The sequence below is a fragment of the Sphaeramia orbicularis genome, chromosome 17, assembly GCF_902148855.1.
Source record: "Sphaeramia orbicularis chromosome 17, fSphaOr1.1, whole genome shotgun sequence".
Taxonomy (NCBI): domain Eukaryota; kingdom Metazoa; phylum Chordata; class Actinopteri; order Kurtiformes; family Apogonidae; genus Sphaeramia; species Sphaeramia orbicularis.
Window position 1 is genome coordinate 56760869 of NC_043973.1, and position 24653 is coordinate 56785521.

General features: G+C 40.1%; 1 protein-coding gene across 1 annotated transcript in view; it reads left to right on the forward strand.

The window, feature by feature from the left end:
• tmeff1a (transmembrane protein with EGF-like and two follistatin-like domains 1a) overlaps window positions 1-24653 on the forward strand; it is a gene marked incomplete at its 5' end in the record, with an annotated part of 89125 nt that continues 64472 nt past the window's right edge. The window contains one exon of the mRNA XM_030160674.1: window positions 1-349. Within this exon, the coding sequence (XP_030016534.1) occupies window positions 1-349 (349 nt within the window). The remainder of the gene's footprint in view (window positions 350-24653) is intronic.

Consider the following 24653-nt stretch of genomic DNA (forward strand, 5'->3'; position numbering starts at 1 on the left):
AACCCGGACTCCGCTCCTCCATCTGCTCCTCTTCCTCCTCCTCCTCCTCCTCCTCCTCCTCCTCCTCCTCCTCCTCCTCCTCCTCCTCCTCCTGCAGCGCGAGGCACGCTGCTCAGTTTCCTGTTGCGGGATTACGCGGACCGTCTCCACCTGAATCCCAGACCCGGTACCGGCGTCAGTGTCTTCACCGTGGCCGTCCTCGTCATGCCAGGCCCGGGGAGGTGTTCCGGGCCGGTCCGGTACCTGGTGTCCGCCTGTCTGCTGGGGATGCTGCTGCACCTGCCGGGGGCGCGAGGCTCCTACACCCCCCAGAGCGGCGAGTGTAAGGGCAAAGGCAAGGACTGCACAGGTAAGACCGGGACCGGGACCGGGACCGGGGCCGCGGCCGGGGGTGGGGATGCATGTCTGTGTCTGACCCTGAACGCATCCTCCGGGGGCTGCGTCAGGATCCGGTTCGGGTTCTGAGTTAACGGTCCGGTTCGGGTTCTGCCCCAGATTCACACTGCTAAGAAAAAAAAAAAAAAAATCCCCGTTGTTTGTAGTTGTGTGTAGATACCGGAACAACACTGTAAAAAAACCCCAAAACAAAACCAAAAAAAAAAAAAAAAAAAAAAAAGCAGCAAATTTACATAAATTTACAGAGTAACAGATTGTAGATTTCACATTTTAAACCTTAGATTTCGGTGATATTTACATGTTTAAAATGTTAAATTCACTTCTTTTTATTATAGGTTGTTCTTTACGGTCTTTCCATTTAAACGGAACCACATAATTTTTTTAATTTACAGTTTTAATTTGTCAAAACAAGAAAAACACATCCTTTCTACAAACAAATGTGCTTTGGTGAACACACCTCTTCCTCTAAAAACTACAGATATGTTTGATTCAATCATTAGCACAAAAATCTTTTCAAATTAACATCTTTGCCTCGTATTTTTTTTAATTTACAAACTTTTTGGTGTAAATTCTATGGAATTTATGAATTCACATTAAAATAAAAAATGAGACACAGATCCAGTAAAACATTAGATTCATGTAACGGATTATTTTATTCATTTTATCGCTTTTTTTTTCTTTTTTTTCTGATTTTATTTCTGTTTATTTTTGTTCATTTTGATTTGTTTTATTGATTGCATTTTTTAATATATATTGACATTTTTTCTGTCAGTTGCTTGTTTATTTTTATTTATTTTATTGATTATTTTATTCATTTTTATCTCTTTTTCTACTTCTTTATGACTATTTTCTTTCTTATTTTGTAAAAAAAAAAAAAATTGACAAATTTTTGTGCTTCTTTTCTTCATTTTGGTTTCTACTGCTGATGATTTCTTTTTTAGTAATTAAATAGATTATTTTCCTTTCAGATTTTTCTTTTTTCATTCATTTAATTGATTATTTTCTTTCTTGTCTTCTATTTATTTCTTTTTTGACAGTTTTATTTTGTTGTGTTCAGTTTTGTTAATTTCATTTTTTTTTTTGTCTGTTTTGATCATTTTTTTTAGGGGATTAATTATTTTATTTTATTATATTTTTGGTTTTCATTCATTTTGATTTACTTAAAGTTGAACCAATTTATTACTTATATGATTTGTTTTTATCTATTTTGTTTCATATTTTGTTCATTTTGATTTATTTGACAAATGATTTTGTTTTTGTTTTTTTTTTTTCATTTTATTGGATATTTTGCTCTTTTTTTTTTGTCTTATCACTTTTGTTGGTTATTTTTGACTATTATGTGACACATTTTGTTCATATTTATTTATTTTGTTGATTTTTATTTCCATTTCATTGATGACTTTTTTCCTTTAATCACTCATTTGTTTAGTTTAGACTATTTTGTTACACATTTCATTAATTTCTGTTCGTTTATTTGCCTCTTCTGTTAATTTTCTATTTTAGTGTCGATGTTTAACTTTTTCATTTTGACTGAATTAAATTAAAATAAACATTGTTTTCATTCTTCTCCACCTTTTTATTGTGTTTAACGCTCAGCTGCTGTTGGACGTAATAAGACCTGATCTCAGTCCTCACTGGTCGTATGTTGTCCTCATGTGAGTCTGGTTTTATCTGGGCCAGGTCTCTGTGGTTCTGGCTTTGCTTGGTGTCCAGTTGATTGACAGGTGACACGTTGGTGTTCCCGTTGGTTTCAGGGCTTTAACATGTGGACGAGGATGGATCTGCTTTTATTAATCAGTGTTTTTTTTACGTCATAGAGTCAGAACTTTTGGATTATTTGGGATTTTCTTCCTTAATATCTGTGGAATTAAAACATTTTTCCACATATAAACCCTGTATTTTGATGTATAAGGATTTAACCCTTAAAGGCCCAAACGTCCTCCTTTAACCCTTAAAGGCCCAAACGTCCTCCTTTAACCCTTAAAGGCCCAAACGTCCTCCTTTAACCCTTAAAGGCCCAAACGTCCTCCTTTAACCTAAACCATCTACTGATCTAAACTATTTAATTCCTGTTGATCCACTAATCCTATCAATCCATGTCAATAATTGGTGTAAAATACAGCTCTCCATCTTTCATGGTCATCAGATATGACCATATTTGGACATTCAGAGGCTCCATAGTTACCGTGGAAACACCGTCATCTTCTACAACATTGATTCACCAGTCAAACCCATGGAGTTGGATTGTAAACGCTTCTTTTCATATTATATAATAAATAAAATGAATGAAAATTAACAAAAAAAAATTACAAAATGATAAATGAGCAAAAAACTAACTACATTGGAAATTAAAAAACAGTCAAATAAGCAACAAAATAAACAAAAACAGCCAAAGTGGTAAAAAAAAAAAAAGAATCTAAAGAATCAACAAAATGATAAGTAACATGAACACAATAAGACACAAACTGAACAAAATTGGAAAAAAATGAAATGGGCAAGAAAATTAACAAAAACAAATGAAATAATAACATGAATGAAAATAAGGTTCTAGACGTTTGTTTTTCTGTTCGGTCAATGATATATTTGCTGAAAAAGTCACTTTTTCTTTAGTTTTGTCTCTGATATAATAACCCTGAACTTTACTCTGAGCTTTAATGAACAACTACAGAGAATAAAATGTAGAAAAATACATGATTTACACTGAAATATGCAAAATACAGAGGATAATATTAGAATAAATGGTGATAAATCACTTAAGAAAAGATAAAAAATAGAGAAAAATTCATTTGAGAACAACATTGATTCACCAGTAAAACCCATGCATCTGGATCAATGACTGTGGATGGACACACTGGGTTTTTTGACATTATATCATAAAGAAAATGAACAAAATAATAAATAATGGGAAAAAAAATTAGCAAAATTGGACTAAAAGGAAGCAAACAACAACAGAAAAATAACAAAATAATCCACAAACTGAACAAAATTGAAGAAAAAAATGGGCAAAAAAAGAAAAAAAAAAAAAAATCTAAATTAAGTATGTAAAATGAAAAAGAAATGAACAGAAGCAAAAGGAAATGTCACAAAATAATAAATTACATGGAGGAAATAAGCAAGAAAATAAACAAAAACAATGAAATAAAAAAAAAAAAAGCAAAAAGATCAAAATAAGCCACAAACTGAAGTAAACTGAAGTAAAACTAATAAACCTGTGGAGCCAGATCAGCTGGTGTTCAGTTCAGGACTGAACTGGAAAAGAGCCTTTTTTACTGTCATCAAACTTGTGTCTAAATCTGTCTTCATCTTCGTCTTCGTCGTTTCTTCATCCTGGATCTAATACTCATCCGTTCATTATCGTCTTCCAGTGTTCTTCCTCTGGTATGAAATATTGAAAAGACAGAAGCGGCCCTCGTGTAAATGAGTGTTCGCTGTCACTCAGGAGTGTTTGGAGGAACAGGCCACGCCCATCTTTTATTCATGAGGAAGAGGAGGAAGAGGAAGAGGAGGATGATGTTTTCAGTGTTGGCATTGAGAAACGGAGCGTTTTGTTCACAGATGAATGTTGACGGATTCTGATATGAGCTGGACTGAACAGGTGTGACACTGAGGACGGACAGGAGGGTCAGCCAATGAGGACGGTGGAAACCAAACAGTTAGAGAAGAGGTGGAGGGATACGTCAGATACAAACAAATGTAAGAAAATACAAGCAAATACAGTCAAATACAAGAAAATATAAGCAAATACAATAAAATAAAATAAAAATCCAATATAAGCAAATGCCATTAAATACAAACAAATAGTCAAATACAATTAAATAAAGTAAAATAAAACAATAACTTAAAAAGTAAAATAAAATGCAAACTTTTACATTTTTAGTTTGTTGTTATTGACTTTTTCTTCTGAACTTTAAGACAATAACAGGAAGTTTGATTTTATTGTCTTCATGTACGTATGAACTCAAATAAATCCAAAAATGTTTCCTGTTTTACTGCTGATTAGCATTAGCTGACCAATGACCCTCTGTGCTCCTGTAGCCCCGCCCCTTTAGTTCAAATACGGTCACCTCTGGAAAAAAAAAAAAAATCCAACATGGCGACGACCAAAACAAGATGCAGCTCCTAAACCAGTGGGAGGAGTCGCTGTTTCTCCGCCCACTAACTGTGGTGTAGACCAAAGCAGAGCAAACACACGTCTGTGTCTGTCTATCCGTCTGTCTGCTGATGGACAGAACGTGGACGGAGGCTTTTCAGAACCAGGACCAGAACCCGGACCTGGTTCCTGCGTTGTTTTCGTGGCCTGTGTTCCGTCGTTAAGGTGACGGTATTGATTAGCGCCGCTCTGAATGTAAATCCTCCGGCTGCAGATCTTCATTATTCACTCCGACTGTTTGTGTCTGACACCTTCATCCTTTATTTGTTGGTAACCGTGGCAACAGATCCTGACTGACGCCAGTTTTCCCCCGTTCGCCGCCGCATCAGAGCAGCTCGTCCTTTGTTTTTCAGCCTCCAACAAACGTCCTCTCATCTCCATGTTCTGCCACCGTCCACGCCTCAGCGCCGTTTACTACCAGCAACGTAAAACGACCTCACAGAGCCAACGTAAACAACAAACAAACAAACAAACAAACAAACAAACACGATACACGACCAGCAGACGAACAAAACAGAGACAAACAAGAAACACAAACAACAATTCAGACCACAAACAAACAATTAACACAAACAAAACACACAAACAAGAAACACTTATAAACAGCAAACAGACATAAACAACAGGCAACAAACAAAACACAAACAACAAACAGACCACAAACAAACAATGAACACAAACAAAACACACAAACAAGAAACACTAATAAACAACAAACCGACATAAACAACAAACAAAACACAAACAGCAAACAGACATAAACAACAGACAACAAACAAAATGCAAACAACAAACAGACCACAAACAACAAACACAAACAAAACACACAAACATCAGACAAACAAAACAGACACAAACAAGAAACACAAACAGCAAACAGATAACAAAAAAACACAAACAACAAACAGACCACAAACAAACAATGAGCACAAACAAAACACAAACAAGAAACACTAATAAACAACAAACAGACATAAACAACAGACACTGTTTATTCAGTTTGATCTGTTTTTTTTTTTTTTTCATATAATAACCTCAGCTTTAATCTGAGCTTTAATGAACATCTACATGATCAGTGAATTAAATATAAAAAAATACAGGATCTACACTAAAAACATGCAAAATGCAGAGGATAACATTAGAATAAATGGTGATAAATCACATAAAAAAGGTGAAATCTAGAGACAAACGGACGTTCAGGGTTAATGTGGCTGTGGTGAAGATCCTTCATCGTTCACTCAAACACATGAATCCGTCTGAATCTGCGCATTAATCGTTCCGTTAACCTTTGCACTTTAACGCTCTGCGGTCAAAGTTAATCTTCCTCCAGACGTTAAAACAGTGAATTTAATAAACCCGTGAAAAAACATGGGTCTTCTTTTGAACTTGACTTTCACACTTGGGCCTTTTTAATGTCGCTGTGGTCAAATTTCAGCCTTTTTTTTTCTGCCAATAAAACTCCATTTAAATACTGTAATCTGTTCATTAACCTGCAAATGAATGTTCTCCGGTCAATTTCAGAGTTCATTAAAAGCCTCAGAAAAGCCTGGAATTTAACGCTTTGTCGTTTTGTAATGATTTGACTGGATGAAAAATACTAAATCATGTCTTAATAACAACATTTGTCTCATTTTTGTGGTGAAAAATGGTAAAAACCTGCCAATACAGAACATATAAAGGCTTGTGTTTCATAGTGGTTGGATTCAATTAAAGTTTGATTCAAATGTTTGTATGTTTTATTACATATTAAATATTACATCCCACCCTCTGAGGATAAAATGACCAGATTTGACAACAAACAGTAAAAATTATAAGCCAAAGAAAATACATTTGAGTCCTTTTTCTCCTGTTTTGTCCCTTAAAAATCTATTTTAACACCTAAACAGAGTAAATGCACTATAGACGGTATGCACATACGTCACTTCCCCCCCAGGCCACGCCCCTCTCAGTCAGACTGAGTGTCTTAAACCAACCTGCTCAACATGACGGAGTATAGCAGTAAACACAGCCAGAGAAAAGGAACATGGGAAATCTGAAATTAAATGAAGGACAGTTGGACTGGACATGGATCTGTACCAGCTACCAAAGAACAAGTGGTCCATGAACACTGACATGTGGACACAAATGGAGGATCCAGACCTGATCCAGGGTGGAGGGGATCAGCGCTATTTGGACCTGAAACTAATATACATGGTTTCATCAGGACTGACAACCAGGGTCCAAAACTAGGACCAGAACCAGCTGATCCAAAGGCTCCAAAACTAGGGCCCAGAACCAGCTGATCCAAAGGCTCCAAAACTAGGGCCCAGAACCAGCTGATCCAAAGGCTCCAAAACTAGGGCCCAGAACCAGCTGATCCAAAGGCTCCAAAACTAGGACCAGAACCAGCTGATCCAAAGGCTCCAAAACTAGGACCAGAACCAGCTGATCCAAAGGGTCTAAAACTAGGGCCCAGAACCAGCTGATCCAAAGGGTCTAAAACTAGGGCCCAGAACCAGCTGATCCAAAGGTCATTTCCAGTAGACCGTGGACTGACCCCAGTGAATATATGCATGATCTACTGGGACTGAGCAGATTTACTGAGTCTAGTTCAGATCCAGTCCTTTATCCAACACAGATACTACTGTGGACCAGCAGGGCACCACTGCATTCTGGGAAATTAGGAGATTTATACCACCTGTTTTTAAATTAACACATTATTCTGGTAATATTATGTCTTTATTGTCGGAATATGACGACTTTAATCTTATAAACGAATGAAATTTTTGTTAAATTATGAGTTTTTTTTTTATAACTATGACTTTGTTCTCATAACATTGTGATTCTTTTTGTATTCGACTTTATTCTCATAAAATTACAGGTTTTATATCAGTATTTTATGACTTTATTCTCGTAGTGACAGTGTTTTTCTTTTCTTCTGTGGTCCTAATACTCCGTCGTAGCTTTATTCTCCAGTTCCCCGTATTTGTAAAACTAGGTTGGACTCAGTTTCAGTTAGTTTACTAATCATGTAGGAGCACAAGGTTCACAATCACAAAATGAGACAAAAACCAGGAAAGATCTGATCATGAAACCAAGAGCTGCACTAAGAAGGACCGTTAGCCAAAACAATAGGTCATTTCAGGTCTGATTGGACCCAAAAATTCAGCATAAATGAATGTTAGCTGACACCAAACAGGACCCACAGATCTAGGTTTGGTTTCCTGGATTTGTGGATCCATCTCCTTCTGTTTTCTTTGTCTTTCAGTGTCTGTAAAACGATAACTCCCACTGCTTTAAGAACCTGAAAATACAATCAATCTCACAACAGCTCTGCCCCATTTTTTTTTTTATCAAATATTGTTCTTCAGTTTAGACAGTATTGAAGCCAACGCTGTCACTCATCTCCCTCTTTCTGCCACTCAGTGGGCGGAACTGCAGTGACTTCCGCTAGCGGTGACATCACATGTATACCCTCTATAATATCAGTTCATTAATATGGAAATGAATGATTTCTCTGTTTTTGATTTTGGCAAAAAAGCTGCAAAAAGGCTTTTAATCCAAAGCTGCACCATTTTTCATCCAACAGCTCGATGGGTCTGATGGACGATAGGTACCAGTGTCGTCTGTTCGTCTGTAAACAATGTTTCCAGACTCTTCTTCTCCTAAACCGTCGGTCAGAATGACTTGATGTTTGTTGTGGAACATTTTTGGGGTCTGGTCTACCAAGTTTTGTTCAAAGAAATGGGAAACACTGATTTTTGAATTTTTTTTAGGAATTTTTGAAATTTGAAACCTCCCCATTGGTTTATAATAAGACACATTTCAAAGTGTTATGAATTCAAAACAGCTGAAGATATTGAAATATATCTGTGTATCATTCATTCTTTTCATATTCCAATTCAGAAAATGAAAAAATGACTTGTTATTTTGTTATTCATGTACAAATCGAAAGTCAAAAAGTGAGTTGTTAAAATTTTTTTTAGCAAAATTAGCTAAAAATTGGAAATAAGCAAATGGACTGGTCCATGTATCTGTTGGTAATTGGATTTTTTTTTCAGAAACAAAAGAAAAACTAGTGGTTTCGTTTCTGAAAATAAAATCAAATTACCAACAGATACATGGACCTGGAGAAGACGACTCTAAACGACAAGTGATGGACTGTCAAGTGTCGTATGGTGCCAGCAGCTAAAATTGCTTGAGTGAAATAAATCGATTTTGCATCAATCCGACATTGACAAAGACAAAAACAAAGGGAATTTAATCCATAATTTTTATCTGTTTTAGTTAGTTTTATAAGCACACAATACAGTTTCAGTTAGTTATGTTTTTTCTTTTAATTATAGTTTTTATTTATTTCAGTTAACAAAAGTGTTTTTACAATTCTAGTTTTCGTCATTTCGTTAGTTTTTGTTAACGATAATAACCTTGGTCCTGGTTCTGTTGCTTTTCTAGAACACAGAGCGGTGAAGGCGTCTGCTGAATAAATGTCCATATATCTGTTTGTAAATGAGCTGCAGCTCCTTCCTGTCCTGTCACTCCTGTTATTAGCCCCAGGATAAAGACGAGCTCCTCGCTGATGCTGATGAATTCTATATGACAAAATAAGCCACGGAGGCAGATTCATACATTTATTTATCCCACGTCCATTGATTGAGGCAGTATTTTGTCGCGCGGGGGGGGGGGGGTTGTGATGCAGAGTTCTGATTGGACGTCTTGTTTTACGGGTTTGTTGGTTTGCATGCACAGCTCTGGGCCTTTTGTTACAGATGCAACCATTTACTCGGGAGTTAGCATCGGCAGTCAGACTAAGATCGTGAGTCGGGGTCGTCTCCTGTTACTGAGCCGTGAAGTAACCCTTTAATAGCTAGTGCTGGTCTGTTCTCCAGCTGTTCTTCTGTGCTTCTGTGGGTTTGGTCGTTTAAGGCTCCGTTCACAGCAGGTCTGAACGCACAATTCAGATTTTTTTGGTGAAATCTGATTTTTTTTTGTGTGTTGGTTCATATTCCACATTAAATGCGACTTCTGTCAGTTTTGAGTCTGAACTGAATGTGACCCTTAAGTGACCCACATGCACTACAGAGGTCCTGAAGTGACCCACATGGACTACAGAGGTCCTGATGGAATACCAGACCACGCAGACACACACTGTGGTTACAGAAGGAAATATGGACCACATATGAAAGTGGCCTGGGTCAGATTTAGAACCACATATGAAAGTGGCCTGGGTCAGATTTAGGACCACATATGAAAGTGGCCTGGGTCAGATTTAGGACCACATATGAAAGTGGCCTGGGTCAGATTTAGGACCACATATGAAAGTGGCCTGGGTCAGATTTAGGACCACATATGAAAGTGGCCTGGGTCAGATTTAGGACCACATATGAAAGTGGCCTGGGTCAGATTTAGGACCACATATGAAAGTGGCCTGGGTCAGATTTAGGACCACATATGAAAGTGGCCTGGGTCAGATTTAGGACCAGCTACCAAGTAAACTTTTCCCAACTTCTATCCTGTATTCACTGGACCCCCCAACCCCCCATGCTATAGGCTCTATGCCCCCCCCCCCCCCCCCCCCCTTACAGCACCCCAGGGAGCAACCTCCACTCACTCAGTTCACGTAAATAAGGGGCCGTTTACATGGCATAGGATTCAGTCGACTCCGGGAAGATTTCATGGCGGATTAGCCTTCTGTTACCATGGAAACGGTGCCTAGAGTGCCTGAATCCGGAAACTTTTGATACCAGGGTCCAGGGTGGAATGTTATCGATACGCTCCACATTTCAGCTCCGTGTTAACGCGAATCGGAGCGTTCTGGGGTAAAATATGACGTCACCGCATGCGCGCGCAGCCAAGAACCGCCAGTTAACCCACTCCAGGCCAGTTGGTGGCGGTAATGCACCTCCAAGCTGGTTTGCCAGCCTCTATGACACAATAAAGCTGCAGAAAAAGAAGGAACAACCACCACAATAACAATGGCCGGTTTCAGAACAACATACGTGCTGCTAACTGTGCTCAGTTTGCTGTCGCTTCTCCACCAAAAGTAAGACTTACTGTGTCTACACTCTTACCAGCGGAGACGCATTTCTTATATTCGCCAATGCCTCTTCTTCTTCTCATTTAAAGGCTGTCTAAACCGGAAATCGTTTGTGCGCAGGCGCGTGTTTTACCGCCACTGTTTCACTACAGCTCTACATCGCCAGCTACTGGTCTGGCATGGCCACTACAGCGTATTCAGCCGTTCTCGCGGACTCATGTTAACGCAGATCGTTATCATAGCGGCTTCGTCTGAACGCGGAATGATTTTATAACGCAAAGGAGAAATCTTTGCGGAATTAGATCCTAGTGTTGCTGTGTAAACGTACTCTAAGTTTCGCATTCTCTTTTGTTATGTTTTTAGAATTACTCTCCTTCTAACTGTTTTAAAAACTTGTAATTTTGGGGTGTTTTTTTTTAGGCTGGACTGGATGCATTATATTTACTAATCAATTTCAACTGGGAAAATTGATTTGTAAAACAAGTAAATCACAAAATGAGCTTGGTCACTAGGTGAATTAAACTGGTACTGAGATGTTCTACTGTATTTACAGACTGATATTATGCTTATGAGTGCGTTTGCTATGATGTGAAGTCCACAGAACACAGACCTGCTCATTTTAGATATTTCAAAGTGGAACTGTTCAGTATTATGGCTTTAATGCAGGGGTGTCAAAGTCATTTTAGTTCAGGGGCCACATTCACATATGATTTCCAGTGGGCCGGGCTAGTGAAATAATAACAGTGAAAAAAGTAAAATGAAATTCTGATAATGTTAACATCTACAAAAATCTGAATAACATGAACAACTGGAAACATCTTAAGAAAAACAACTGCAATTTTAAAAATATTCTGCCTCAGATTATCAGTTTATCATTTACACATGTGCGTTACAACTGACATTACAATTAAAAATGTACGAAACATTTAATAACAGGCAGAATATTGGTAAAATTGCATTTACGTATCTTAAGACATTTCAGGTTTTTCACATTTTTTGTAAAATAACAGTTTTTAATATAAACATTTTCATGTACTTTTACTTTTTTTTTTTTTTACACTAAAACAAAGATAAAATTAGCTGTTTTCATTATTTACAGGTTTAATATAATAGTATTTTACTGGTTCTGACCCACTTGAGATCTAATTGGTCTGTATGTGGAATCTGAATTAAAATGATTTTTACATCCTCGATTGTTAAGTTCTTCAGTGTAATTTTTCTATTTCACAAATCCATCCTATGGGCCAGATTGGATCCTTTGATGGGCCGGATTTGGCCCCCGGGCCGCAAGTTTGACACCTGTGCTGTAATGGAAACCAGTAGCAGCTCCTTTAAATCCCAGCAGTGACGGCTTTAATTTTGCACCTTTTCACAGCTGATCGTGGCCACATTAATCCCACTGAGCCGACGCTGGGGCAGATTTATATGCCAGTGCCCTCGTCTCCTTCCTCCTTTCCTTCCTCCTCCCCCCTTCGCTGAATGGATTTTCCCAGAGAGTTGGTGACGCGAGACTAATCGGGTCCCATTCCAGTTCTGGGCCCGGCGGAGGACGGCGGACCTTGGTCCTGGAGCCGAAAACTGAAGCAGCAGCTGATTTTGAACTGGCTGCAGTTTAACCCTTTCATGCACCAATTATGAGAACCTTAGTCCAGAGGGTTTTTATTCCTCTTTAGGCATAAAAAAACAAATCAATGCAATTCAGTGTTTTTTTCATGGAGTTCCATAAATGTCCACCATGCGTTTAAATATGAAACAAACTAATATCAGAAAATAATAATGATCGTTAGCTTCACAGCATAACTACTTTTAATATCTGTGTAAAATAATAAAATTATACGCATATCACAATTTAGCCAAGAATATGACTTTGGCAATTTTTCTCCGAGGCTAAGGATTCTTAAAGCTGCTAATCTGATGTTTTCTCACATTTCAACATATTCTAATTAGGGCTGTGTGTCGGCAAGAATCTGGCGATATAATACAAATCACAATACTAGGATCACGATACAGTATATCACAATATATCATGATACTGTTAAAAAGGCAATTTTTTTTGTTCTTTTCTTTTTTTTTCATGATTATTTCCTTGAAGAATTGAATTACAGCAGAAATCTGCACAAATACTAAACATATTTTTATTTGATCCCAACAGGATCTAATGTTCTATCACAAAATGTTCCTGTTTTGAAACTGAAATTCTGTTTTACAGACATTACAGTTTAAGATCCTGTTCAAATGTTCAGATTCTATTAGTTCACAACTAACATCAGAACATTATTTTAGTTCAATCCCAAAAAAGGAACGAACATTATTTAATAAAAGAGTGTTCAATAATAATAAGTAAAATATAAACGGAAACAAAAAAACCAAAAAAAAAAAGAACCTCCACAATATCTGCATTTGAATAAATACCTAAAAATATCGATACAGTACTTTTTAATATAAATACAGTATTGTGAAATGAAATATTGTGATATATTGCAGAACCAATATTTTCTTACACCCCTAATTCTAATCCTAGTTGTTACTCAATTTATGGACATAATATCAAAAAATGTGGTTTTGTTTGAAAAAAAACCCCGTTAATTCTACTCTAATAACAATTGTTCATTTATTTCCAGCCAAACCTGTTGGTGCAGATCAGGTTTATCCCAAACATTAAAGTTACACTAATGGGAAGAATGACAGTGTAAATACACACACGAAGATGCATGGACTCACATTTAGTCGACACGGGATTAATTACAATAACAGAGGAACACCGGGCATTAAAGGGTTAACTCCATAATCACATAAAGTTAAACTGGAACATCAAAAACAGCTGCGATATGAGCTTTTCAGCAAATCATGCAGCTGTGGATGAAAACAAATCTGTCATTTTATTTAGTGGAACAGTTCTTCTGCGAATGGCATCATGTGTGTTTTTTATTAAGAACTAAATCTATGCTGCCAAACACGATGAAACTAAGTAAGTCCAAGTGTCCTGTCTTAATTGGTGACAATTCTAGCGTCATCTAAAAACAGATATGTAACTTATAGAGTTAAGTATCAGCCAATAGATGTTTGGGAAAATGTCCTGTCGGCATCGGTTAACTGGACGATCTCTGGTTCCGAGGTTCTGTTGGACACTCATAGCTGGCAGCGGCATCACACACTTCATTACTGTAGTTCAGGTCAGGTTGGAGGTTTATACGATGAAACGTTTGGAATAAAACACCCTGATCTCCATAAGTGGTGTCAGGGTGTTTCATTTTTAACTATTTAACCCAGGGCAGTCAGACTCATGTTAGTTCAGTTCCTCATTCAGCCTAATTTGATCTCCAGTGGGCCGAACCAGTAAAATAAGAACAATGAAAAAAGGAAAATTACATTATGATAATGTTTATATCTACACCATTTCCTTAAAAATCTGAATAACATGAACAACTTGAAATGTCTTAAGAAAAACAAGTGCAGTTTTAACAATATTCTGCCTCAGTTTATCACTTTAACATTTACACATGTGCATTAAAACTTACATTACAATTACAAATACACATAATATTGGTAAATTGCATTTACTTTTCTCAAGACATTTCACGTTGTTCATGTTTCTTCAGGTTTTTCACATTTTTGTAAAAGGATAGTTTAATGTAAACATTTTCATGTAATTTTCCTTTTTTTTTTACAGTAAAATAAAGATAAAATCCGCAGTTGTCATTATTTATAGGTTATTATGACAGTGTTTTTCTGGTCTGACCCAACTGAGATCTACTTGGTTTATGTGTGTATGTATGGAACCTGAAATAAAATGATTTTTACACTGTTGATTGTTAATTTCTTAGTGTAATTTTTGCATTTTACAAATTCATCCTACGGGCCAGATTGGACCCTTTGGCGGGGTGGATCTGGCCCCCGGGCCACATGTTTGACACCTGTGATTTAACCCCTCGTGGTCCATAAGGATCCATGGTTTTGCTGCTAAACGGTGCCTGTGGACTAGAGTGCATTTAACAGTGTTAATTACCGAGCCACTGATTAACCCCACGATGTCTGAAAGGAACAAAACTCCCTCAAAAGATGAATAAACTGGTGATAAAGGGCATTTTTATAGGGTATGTTTTATTAATCTGTAGGAATAGACATGAATTCTGGATCAGCCGTATGTGTGAGTCTGTCTGCGATAAGTGATGAGGCCCGGACCTCCTCCGTGTTGTGGTTTTCCTCCTCGTTAATCGCTTTAACTCCTTCTTCTGTGAGGTTTTCATTACGACCACACAGATAAATCTGTCTTCAGTGTTTCTGAAACAGAGGCTGTAAAACCCAATAAACGTGGCTTGCGTCTCGTCACGTGACTCGAGTCTGGAATCGATACGAGGTTGAGAAACATTAACACCCTGACGGATTTACGCCAGTCGGGATGGGGGCGGGGTTAAGGCCCGATCAGGTCAGCCCATTAAAGAGGAAGACGCCGCAGAATGACAGACGGAAATGGAATCCAAACACAGGAGTGGACGGTAAAGCGTCCTGAACGAACCGCTCCCTTCCCTTTGTGGCGTCCTGACATCAGCGAGGCTCATAAACATTCCCAGCATGCATAGCGACTGTAAAGGGTCTGTGGGAATGGCCTGGAGGAGGACAAAAGCCTGCCTCTGTTGGGCTTTCAGCAGCACTTCAGCACAAAAAGCAAACAGATTTATTACAAGCAAATGACTCCGACCATAAACGGAAAAAGAGGACGGACGGATGGCCAATTGTACTTGTCATTCTGTTGAAGCTGAGAATCCTCCGAGCGATAAGTTTTATTACGTCTATATAGACTGTAGTGGCAGTGACGCCGTCAGTCCTCTGGATCAGATTAGGCCTCTTCTTCTTCTTCTTCCCTGATATAAGTGATGTCTACTGCCTCAGTACTGTGGCACCAAATATGGGTGTGTCTGTTTCTACAGAGTCAATCAAATGTTATCATTTGTCCTGTGACATTAAGCAGTAAGGACATGTTATTTCCAGACTGATCTCATGAAATCACGTTGTATGTGACGCCAGTTTATTGCATTTGGCGTGCTATATGTATGCATTGTCATCCTTTCGCTTGTTATTTAATGCCATTTGATGGTGTGTCAATTCACTAGCTGCTAATCACTAACCCTAAACCTAACTGCTAATTGTGCTAATTGCTAACTGCTAACCCTAAACCTAACCCTAAACTGCTAATCATGCTAGCCGCTAATCACGCTAATGGTGTGTTATTTTACATGACGTGAATATACACGCTGAAATCTATCTATCTATCTATCTATCTATCTATCTATCTATCTATCTATCTATCTATCTATCTATCTATCTATCTATCTATCTGTCTGTCTGTCTGTCTGTCTGTCTGTCTGTCTGTCTGTCTGTCTGTCTGTCTGTCTGTGGTTTTTCGTGTATCCTACCATAGGTTCTGTCTGTATTTGTGTACAGCTCCACATACAGGTGTGGCAGACGTATTACACTGTTTGAACCCAGTTTTCCTGTTTGTTGCATGAAGAAAAATGAAAAGACTGGACCATTTAGACTTGGACTTACATCTGTGGCACTGCTTCCCATGTTGACGTCATCCCATAAATGACCCTGGATGTTGGTATTTCAGTGTTTTTTTTCTCGTCTCTGCTGTCGACACAAACATGTTCAAACATCAGTAAATGAAGCTTCTCGCCTGGTTTCAGACAGATTTTTTTCTTTGGCTTCACATCTTTTCTTTTTCCTCGCTTGTGCGCAGCAGTGTGTTTTCCTTCTTTTACTAATCTCGCTCAGATGTGCAGGTTCAGGAAATGAAATGAGTCGCTAAATGATTCATCAGCTCGACGGGTTGAAGCAGAAAATGTAAAAACCCAATCACACGCAGACCAGAAAGTGTACTGTTTCCATATGACGGCGTGGTGAAGGAGTCTTTCTTTTTTTTGGGACCACAGATGAAAACTCAGAGCCAATTGAAGGGCAAAGCTTGTCTTTGCAACACAAACCCATGGCAATGCACCCTAAGTGACTCCACGCCGTTAATTCGCTGCCCGTCATCGTTCTGGGCTGAGTTACCGTACTGGAGTTACAGGGCTGTAATTATGCAAATTCCAGGGCAGATTGTGTGGGCGGAGGGAATTAGATGCTGGAGCTGATTCAGCTGCTGATGAGGAGGAGGAGCAGGATGAAGGCTGGGCAGGGTTCAGCTTTTACAACCCCACAAAACTGCACCTGCATCTGGAAACATCTGGAGGACCACGGCCTCAGCCTCACCCCGAAGGGAACGTTCGGCAGAGGTTCGACAGATCATCCAGGGTCAGATTTAATCCACAGTCGAGACTTTAGCCCAATCCCCTTTCACCCCTTGGCCCCTCCCCCTTAGCCCTACCCCTCCTTTTGGCGCGTTCACATGAAGGGGTAGGGGTGTCCCGTTTCTCGATGAGTCGGAAGGGAGGGGCTAAGGGGGAGGAGATTTTTCAGGACCACACTACAAACGGAGGGGTACGAGAAATCTGCCATGATTCTGTTCGAATCATTGGCAAAAAAGTGCAGCAGTGACGAAAGAAACACACAAATGTACGCATTTTCTTTGTGCAGTTAATGCCGTTTAAATATATTATTGATCGCATTTCTGCAGTTAGCAATTGATAGTCGTAAAAAGACGACCAAAGCCCATGGAACAGAGACGGTTACATCTGCTGACGACATGGAGAATTCTGTCGCAAACAAAGTTATCACATCTGTTTATCGCAGCATCGATGACTGATGATGACAGAACAGGTCTGGAAAGGTTCGACTATTGCAACTTACCCCTTAGAACTCCATTTCAAGGGGTAGCGCCAAGTGCAAGGGCCAATGGGTAGGGGTAAGGGGGAGGGGCCAAATGGTGAATTGGGATCGGGCCTATTATTTTATGAACCCTTTAGAAGTCACTCATTGAAATACTCTGAAATTCAAAATGTCAACCTCATTGTGTTATTGGACATCGTCATCATCTACCTCCTCGTCAGTTGCCGTGACAACAGTCTCCTTCCTCTTGCCATAAAACATCCCAGCAGCACTTGCTAAAAAGTAAACACATGCAATAAAACAACTGTTATAAGGTCGTAAACAGACAGAAATCACTCATATTCACTATTTACAGCTTCAACGTGTCTATAAAATCTGTCTGAATCGCTGTATATATGCTTCTGGACCTCACTGAGGCACAGGATTGGACTGAGGTTCTAATAGTTTTGGATTTTTCATTCTAGTTTAGTTTTAGTTAGTTTTGACTTTTTTTTCTCTAATTCAGGTAGTTTTAATTAGTTTTTAGAGCAGGTTTGCTAGTTTTTATTAGTTTTCATTTTTTTGTAAATGCTTAGTTTTAGTTTTAGTTTTGTCGTCTCTTTTCTCTTCTTCTCTGTCGTCGTATTCAAATAAATCCCAGACAGGACTCTGCTGCTTTCTCCCAACTTTAGTCTCCATGTTTCCACGTAGAGTGGGGACCAGAAGACGACTGGAAACCACAAGTGAACACAAGTGACGGACTGTTAAATATCATATGGTGCCAGCAGAGAAAATTGCTTGAGGGAAATAAATCAATTTCATATCAATCCAACGTTGACAAAGACGAAAACAAAGGGAATTTTATCCATAATTTTGATCTGTTTTAGTTAGTTTTGGAAACACACAATACAGTTTCAGTTAGTTATGTTTTTTTTCTTTTAATTATAATTTTTATTTATTTCAGTTAACAAAAATGTTTTTACAATTCTAGTTTTCATCATTTCATTAGTTTTCGTTAACAATAATAACCTTGGATTGGACCCATTATTTAATGTTTGCAGAAATGACCAAAAATTGTCACTTGGCTGATAAAGGGTTAAACCGTGTTATTGACTCAGGCGTTTCCTCCTCCGTCTGATCCAGTGTCAGTGTGTATGTCGACTTTTTTCCACCACAGAATTTTAACTTCACCAGAACTCTGAAAAACCTTGTAAACACCTAGCATTAGCTTAGCATTTAACATCTAAAAGAACAGAAATGAGGGTGTTTTTCTCTTTGGGGGCAGGCGGTTGTGAAGCCAGCTGAGGTTTTGTTATTCCGCGTCCGTCTCCTGCCGTTGGTCGTTTGGCGGCGGAGACGATGACAGTTTTGTCCCGCAGACACATTTCTCCTCCTGTCCTCAACGAACCCCTTCAGCTGGATTCAGGACGGGAAATGGGACGGAAAGATAAAAGCTGCCTCTGTTAAATAAAAGCCTGTTGGCCGGTCAGCGCTTCTTCCTTTCCTCTCGAACTGACTCTGTCCTTTTTTTTTTCCCCATCATGCTTTTGGCCCCGAAGCCTCAGTCTCCTGGGGGGGGGGGGGTTTGAAGGTCTGGGAGGGGGAGGGGCTTTGTTCTGAGGATGCATCACATCAACAGAAACAAAGAGCGAACAGCATAGAAAACACATTTAACCCTTTATCAGGCAAGTGACTATTTTTGGTCATTTCCACATACATGGTAAGACAGTAGACACTTTTCCATTGGACATGTGCGCAAAACTTCACTGATGTTTACTAAATGTTACTAAAAGGTACAGAATTTTCATATTTACCCACAAATAACCGTCGGAGGTGTTGCACATCCTATAGTGACGTCATCCAGATGGTCTGGTCTTCTTTGTTTGTTGTGGAGCTGTTTTTGTTTTTGTGTCTTGGGTTTTATTTTATTAATTTATTCTATTTTTACCTCCGCCAAGTGTAATGGCGGAGGTTATGTTTTCATCTGGATTTGTCTGTCTGTCTGTCTGTCTGTTCACAAGATAACTCAAAAAGTTATTGACGGATTTCCATGAAATTTTCAGGAAATGTTGATACTGGCACTGATCTGTCCTGACGGAGGTCTGCGCTCTCCAAGTGCTTTTCTAGTTGTTGCTGGTACTAATACTGTTATTGTCATTGTTTTGTAATTGTTCCCAGGAAGAGGAGCTGCTGTGGTTTACATCAGCTAATGGGGTTCGAACTAATAAACTAATTAGTAGGCATGCACCGATACCACTTTTTTCGACAGAGGAAACAGTAGTGTGATACTAATGTTGATATTTCTGAGGGTAGTTGTCCTGAGTGTGTCAGTAGTTTTTCTCTAACTCCCACAGTGGCTCTTTGAACAGATCCTCTACCTCCACGGTTCCGCTGGTATTCTCCGTCTGGGTACTCCTCCACCAGCACCTGGAAAACGGATGGAATGTACGCAGAGGACGGACAGAACGCTGCGTCCGTAACAGTCTGTGTCTGTAACGATACTTTTGTCTCCGTCGTTTATTTGGTTCAGTCTCCACACTGCTGACATTAGTCCTCCTCCTCGTACCTGCTGCACTGAACTGTGAACGTCACGCTGCTGTAAGTGGTATCGGTGCGGTGGTATCAGAGTACTTTTATGAGTACAAGTACACACGCTAAGTATTGGACCTGATACCTGATACTGGTATCGGTATCGTTGCTTCCCTACTAATAAACTAATAAATGTAAAAAAAAACAGAAGTCTGTAATATTGTTTTCTCCATTAAATACCAAATGCAATGATTTGCTAACTCATTCGTACAAGATATTAGAAGTCCTTCCATAAACAGGAACATAAATCTGTGTTGTTTTGAATCTAGAATGCTGGTTCCTCCTCTATCTCCTACTGAATTCTAAACTGATGTGGTTTCCTGGTGTGTCCACACATATGCAGCGTTTCCACTACGTGGAACTGGCTCAACTCAGCTTGGCTCAACTCGCTTCGGGTACCAGGTCCTATTCCAGACCGTTTCCATTACAGGATACTACCCACTTTACAGTCCCTGGTCGTCGTAGTGATGCAGTGCGTTACTTTCGTGTCATCTGCTCAGAGTTGCTGATAAACTCGCTCGTTTCGTGTTGTCTCATCAAATTCATGCTGAATTTTTACGTCTGAACCCCCTCGACAAACCATGGTGTAGTTTTACAGGCTGTCATCATGTGGATGAACCTACCGACATACTTACTGTAAACTTCTGCATCTGTTTTTTGTAAAGCGGTGGGTCACAGAGACGACTGTCTGACCAATCAGTGGTCTGCAGTGTTTACACAGTGTCACCTTTTAGTGTCTGGTCCTCAATCCTGGAACCTCGGCAAAGGTGATACCAAAAAACTAGTTCCAGGTACCAGATTCCAGGACCTTTTTCGTAATGGAAATGCAAAAAGGCCGAGTCGAGCTGAGTGGAGTCGAGCCGATACTACGCAGTGGAAACGCAGCAATACACACACACGTTTGAGTTCAACTCTTCTTCGTCTCTTGTTCTAACATCCATCAGCATCTGTTTTTTTTGGTCATGTGACTCTAGTTGGACTCACAGGTCTTTCCATTACAGTTTTGTGCGATTTACCAATTTCACTATGAAAAACCACCTCTCGCAAGCGCAAAAACTTTTCAATGAAAAACAAGAGTTTTGGCGAAATTGTCGTTTTTCCTTTAGACACATTTTTCTACATTTGTCTGTAGTTCCACCACCGTGTGAATGTGTTGTAGTTGATCCTTGTGGACGTGGATCAGACTTTTACTGTCGTCTGTCTGTGTATGAGTCTGATGGTGTCGTACTGTCAGACACAATGCAGCTGAAAAACACACAGCGTAACGCACACACAGACACACACACACACACACACACACACACACACACACACACACGCACATGCATGCACACACTCAGTCTGTGTGTTTAATGAGTCCTAAATGGAAGCAGTTTGGAAGGAGATTCACAGCGACCTCAGTTCACAGCTCACAGATAATAGGTGTTAAAAGTCAAGTCATGATCCTCCCACAGTCTGTCTGCCCTGGAAACACACACACACACACACACACACACAGAAAGATATATGTACACACACACACACAGAAAGACATACACAACACACACACACACACACAGAAAGATACACACAGACAAACAAATGCAAACCAACACAGACACACACACATACATACATACATACACACAACACACACACACAGACACCATCACGCACAGAGACAAACAAATACATACAAACACAGAAACAAAACACATACACACACAGACACACACACGCATACACAGACACACAGACTAACAAATACACACAAACACAGACGCACAATACACAGAAACAGATATACACACAAACACAAGCCCATGTGACAGCAGTACTCCAGTTCTGTTCTGTCCGATGACACTAGTATTAATATGAGTGAACTATAAAGGGTGGAGCCATGACACCGAGGAAAACAGAGGCGGGGCTTAAACTGGTCCGACTGACAACAAACATGGAGTCGGCCACATTCCGCCACCGTTAGCCACCGCCCTCAGCCACTGCCATTGGCCATCATTGGCCACCGCCGTTGGCCACCGCCCTCAGCCACCGTCGGCCACCGCCGTTGGCCACCGCCCTTGGCCACCGTTGGCCACCGTTGGCCACCACCGTTGGCCACCCGGGCCTGTGTAACGGCCCCGTTATTCAACAGTAACGTGGATAAAACAGTTGATTTGCGGTTGAAAGTGTTTTTCATCTGTAAATAGCTTTTCCATTAACAGTAACGGTGCATGAGCGGCGCCGTTCAGAGGACGCCTCTCTTCATTTGTTCTAACAGAGTGGCGTTTTAACATAAAGCTCTGAGAGGATTAAGAGCCTTTTGGAAAAAATACAGCCAATAAAAGCCGAGTGAATAGAAAAGCCATTTGACTGATTCTGTCTCTGAATTATGCATGAAGTATCGGACGCTGGTTTGGCAGCGAACAGACACAGACGCCGCCGTCCGTGAGGATTTACAGCCTTCAGTCCTTTACTGGTGGATGTGGGACTTATTTATGCACTTGAACAGGGAACAGACCTGGACACAAACAACGACAGCAGCTGACCATGTTCAGCTAAAGACAACAGTCACTTTTCCATCGACCCTCGAACTGTGCGACGATAACTGCACATGAAAATTAGCCTAAATGGAAAAGTAACAATTTTGCCAAAATTCATTTTTTGATGAAAAGTTTTTGCACTGGACAGAGGTGGTTTTAGCATAATCACACAAAACTGCAGTGGAAAGACCTGTTTACGCAACTAGAGTCACATGAACAAAAAAAGATAAAATAGGTGTTGATGGATGTTAGAACAAGAGAAGAAGTGTGTGTATGTGTGGACACACCAGGAAACCACATCAGTTTAGTAATAATTTAGTCGGAGATAGAGGGGGAACCAGCATTCTAGATTCAGAACTACACAGATTTATGTTCATATCTACCCCTTCGTTTGTTGTGTGGTCCTGAAACATGTCCGTTTGGAGGGTCAAACAGCCCTCCCCCTTGGCCCCTCCCCTTTGACTCATCAGCAATAGGGACACCCCTACCCCTTCACATGAACGCACAAAATGGATGGGAAGGGGTAAGGGGTAAGGGGGAGGGGCAAAGGGGTGAAATGGGATTGGGCTAAAATTTAAGATCCAAACGTACCTGGAATCGACCTGAGAACAGCTGGGATTCTTTTGTTTTGACATAAAGTCCCTGCTCTAAGCATCCCTGCTTAGACTGTTACCCCCGCGACCCAGCCCCGGATAAGCGGAAGAGAATGGATGGATGGATGGATAAAGTTTTATTTTTGTAAACGTATCACCTCTTTGTACGTAACCTTGGCTCTAAATCTAACTTGGCACAGTTAATATTGACAATAAATAAATAAATAAATAAATAAAAGTTATAATTTCTAGCACTTTCAAGCACTGAAACTAAAATTCAAGCACTTTTCAGACCTTTGAAACACACACCAGTGAAATCCAAACATGTTTAAGGCTTTGAAGCCTCTGTCTGAACCCTGACAGGATGTTGGTTCGTCTTCACTGCTACCGATCGGCTCCAACTCTTCCGTAAACCTGCTGTGAATCTTCTTTCCGTCGGTTCTTTCCGTTCAGTGTGAATCTCTCAGCTTTAACCTGTAAACCACCTGAGCACGCGGCAGCTTTAATTGTGTTGCTGACAACGATGGGACCGCCGGCGGGCATTGATGACCCGACGGCGCCGGAGCCACGTGTCCCTGGAGGTCAATTACTTCCTGCTGCTGATGTCTGTGGGTGGGTTTAACTCTAGAACGAGGCTGGAACCGGGGGGGGTTTCTGCCGCTCTGATCTGTTTCCCATGAATAAAACATCAAACGCCTCCTGCTCTGAGACGCTCAGGTGAAGATTAGGCAACAGCTGATGAACCGGACCAGGGTGCCGGTTCTGCCTTCAGGGGAAAAGAAGCACAACCCAGACAAATGAGGAGGAGGAGGATGAAGCTGTAATCAGACAGTAGTTCTACTGCAGCTTCGTTCACTCCAGAGCCATAGAGAGGGAGAGTTGCAACACGTTTTGATGTCGCCGCTACGGTGATCACATGGTTCATGTACGCCTCAATAGTTCCAAAACAAACCACGCTTGTTCGTGTTCTATGGGACAGACAGCAGCAAGTTTTATTTTTATTCAATCCAATATCTCCTGACATTTTAGATTCAGAGCTGGTCTAAACTAGACTCTTCAGTGACGTAGATAAATGAATGTTGTAAAAATTGTTGTGTGTTTAATTCTACTGATGTGGTTTATGGATGTTCTCTGTTTTAACTCTGATAGAAAACATGTCCTTTGGTAAAAGTGTTGATATATCGATGCTTTGGTTGAGTATACAGGAGCGACGGCTGCTCCTGGTTGTTGTGCAGGTTGGATCTTTGTTTACATTCTCGTCACATGACTCGTCGGCGTCTGACAGGCTCGAACCGGCCGGGCTCTGATGTTCAGGGACCGTCGAATCCCTCCAGACTTGACGCTAAAAAACTTCCTTGAAAAGACAAAGGAGCACGAGGCAGCGTCTGGCCATCCACACATGCACAAATGCAAAACTCTCTGTTAAAGGACGTCTGCGTCGCCGCGTTGCCGGTAGCAACAGGGTACAGGAGGATGAGGCGGCGGCAGCGGCAGCGGTGGGGTTTCATGTTTTATTCAGGGAACAGAGGAAAGCTCTTCACAGGAACTGATCCAGCTGCTGTGGTCAGGAGGTTTAAAATAGATCCAAGAACAAGTGGACGAGCGGAGCTGCAGCGTTTGTCTTTATTAGAGCAACACACCTC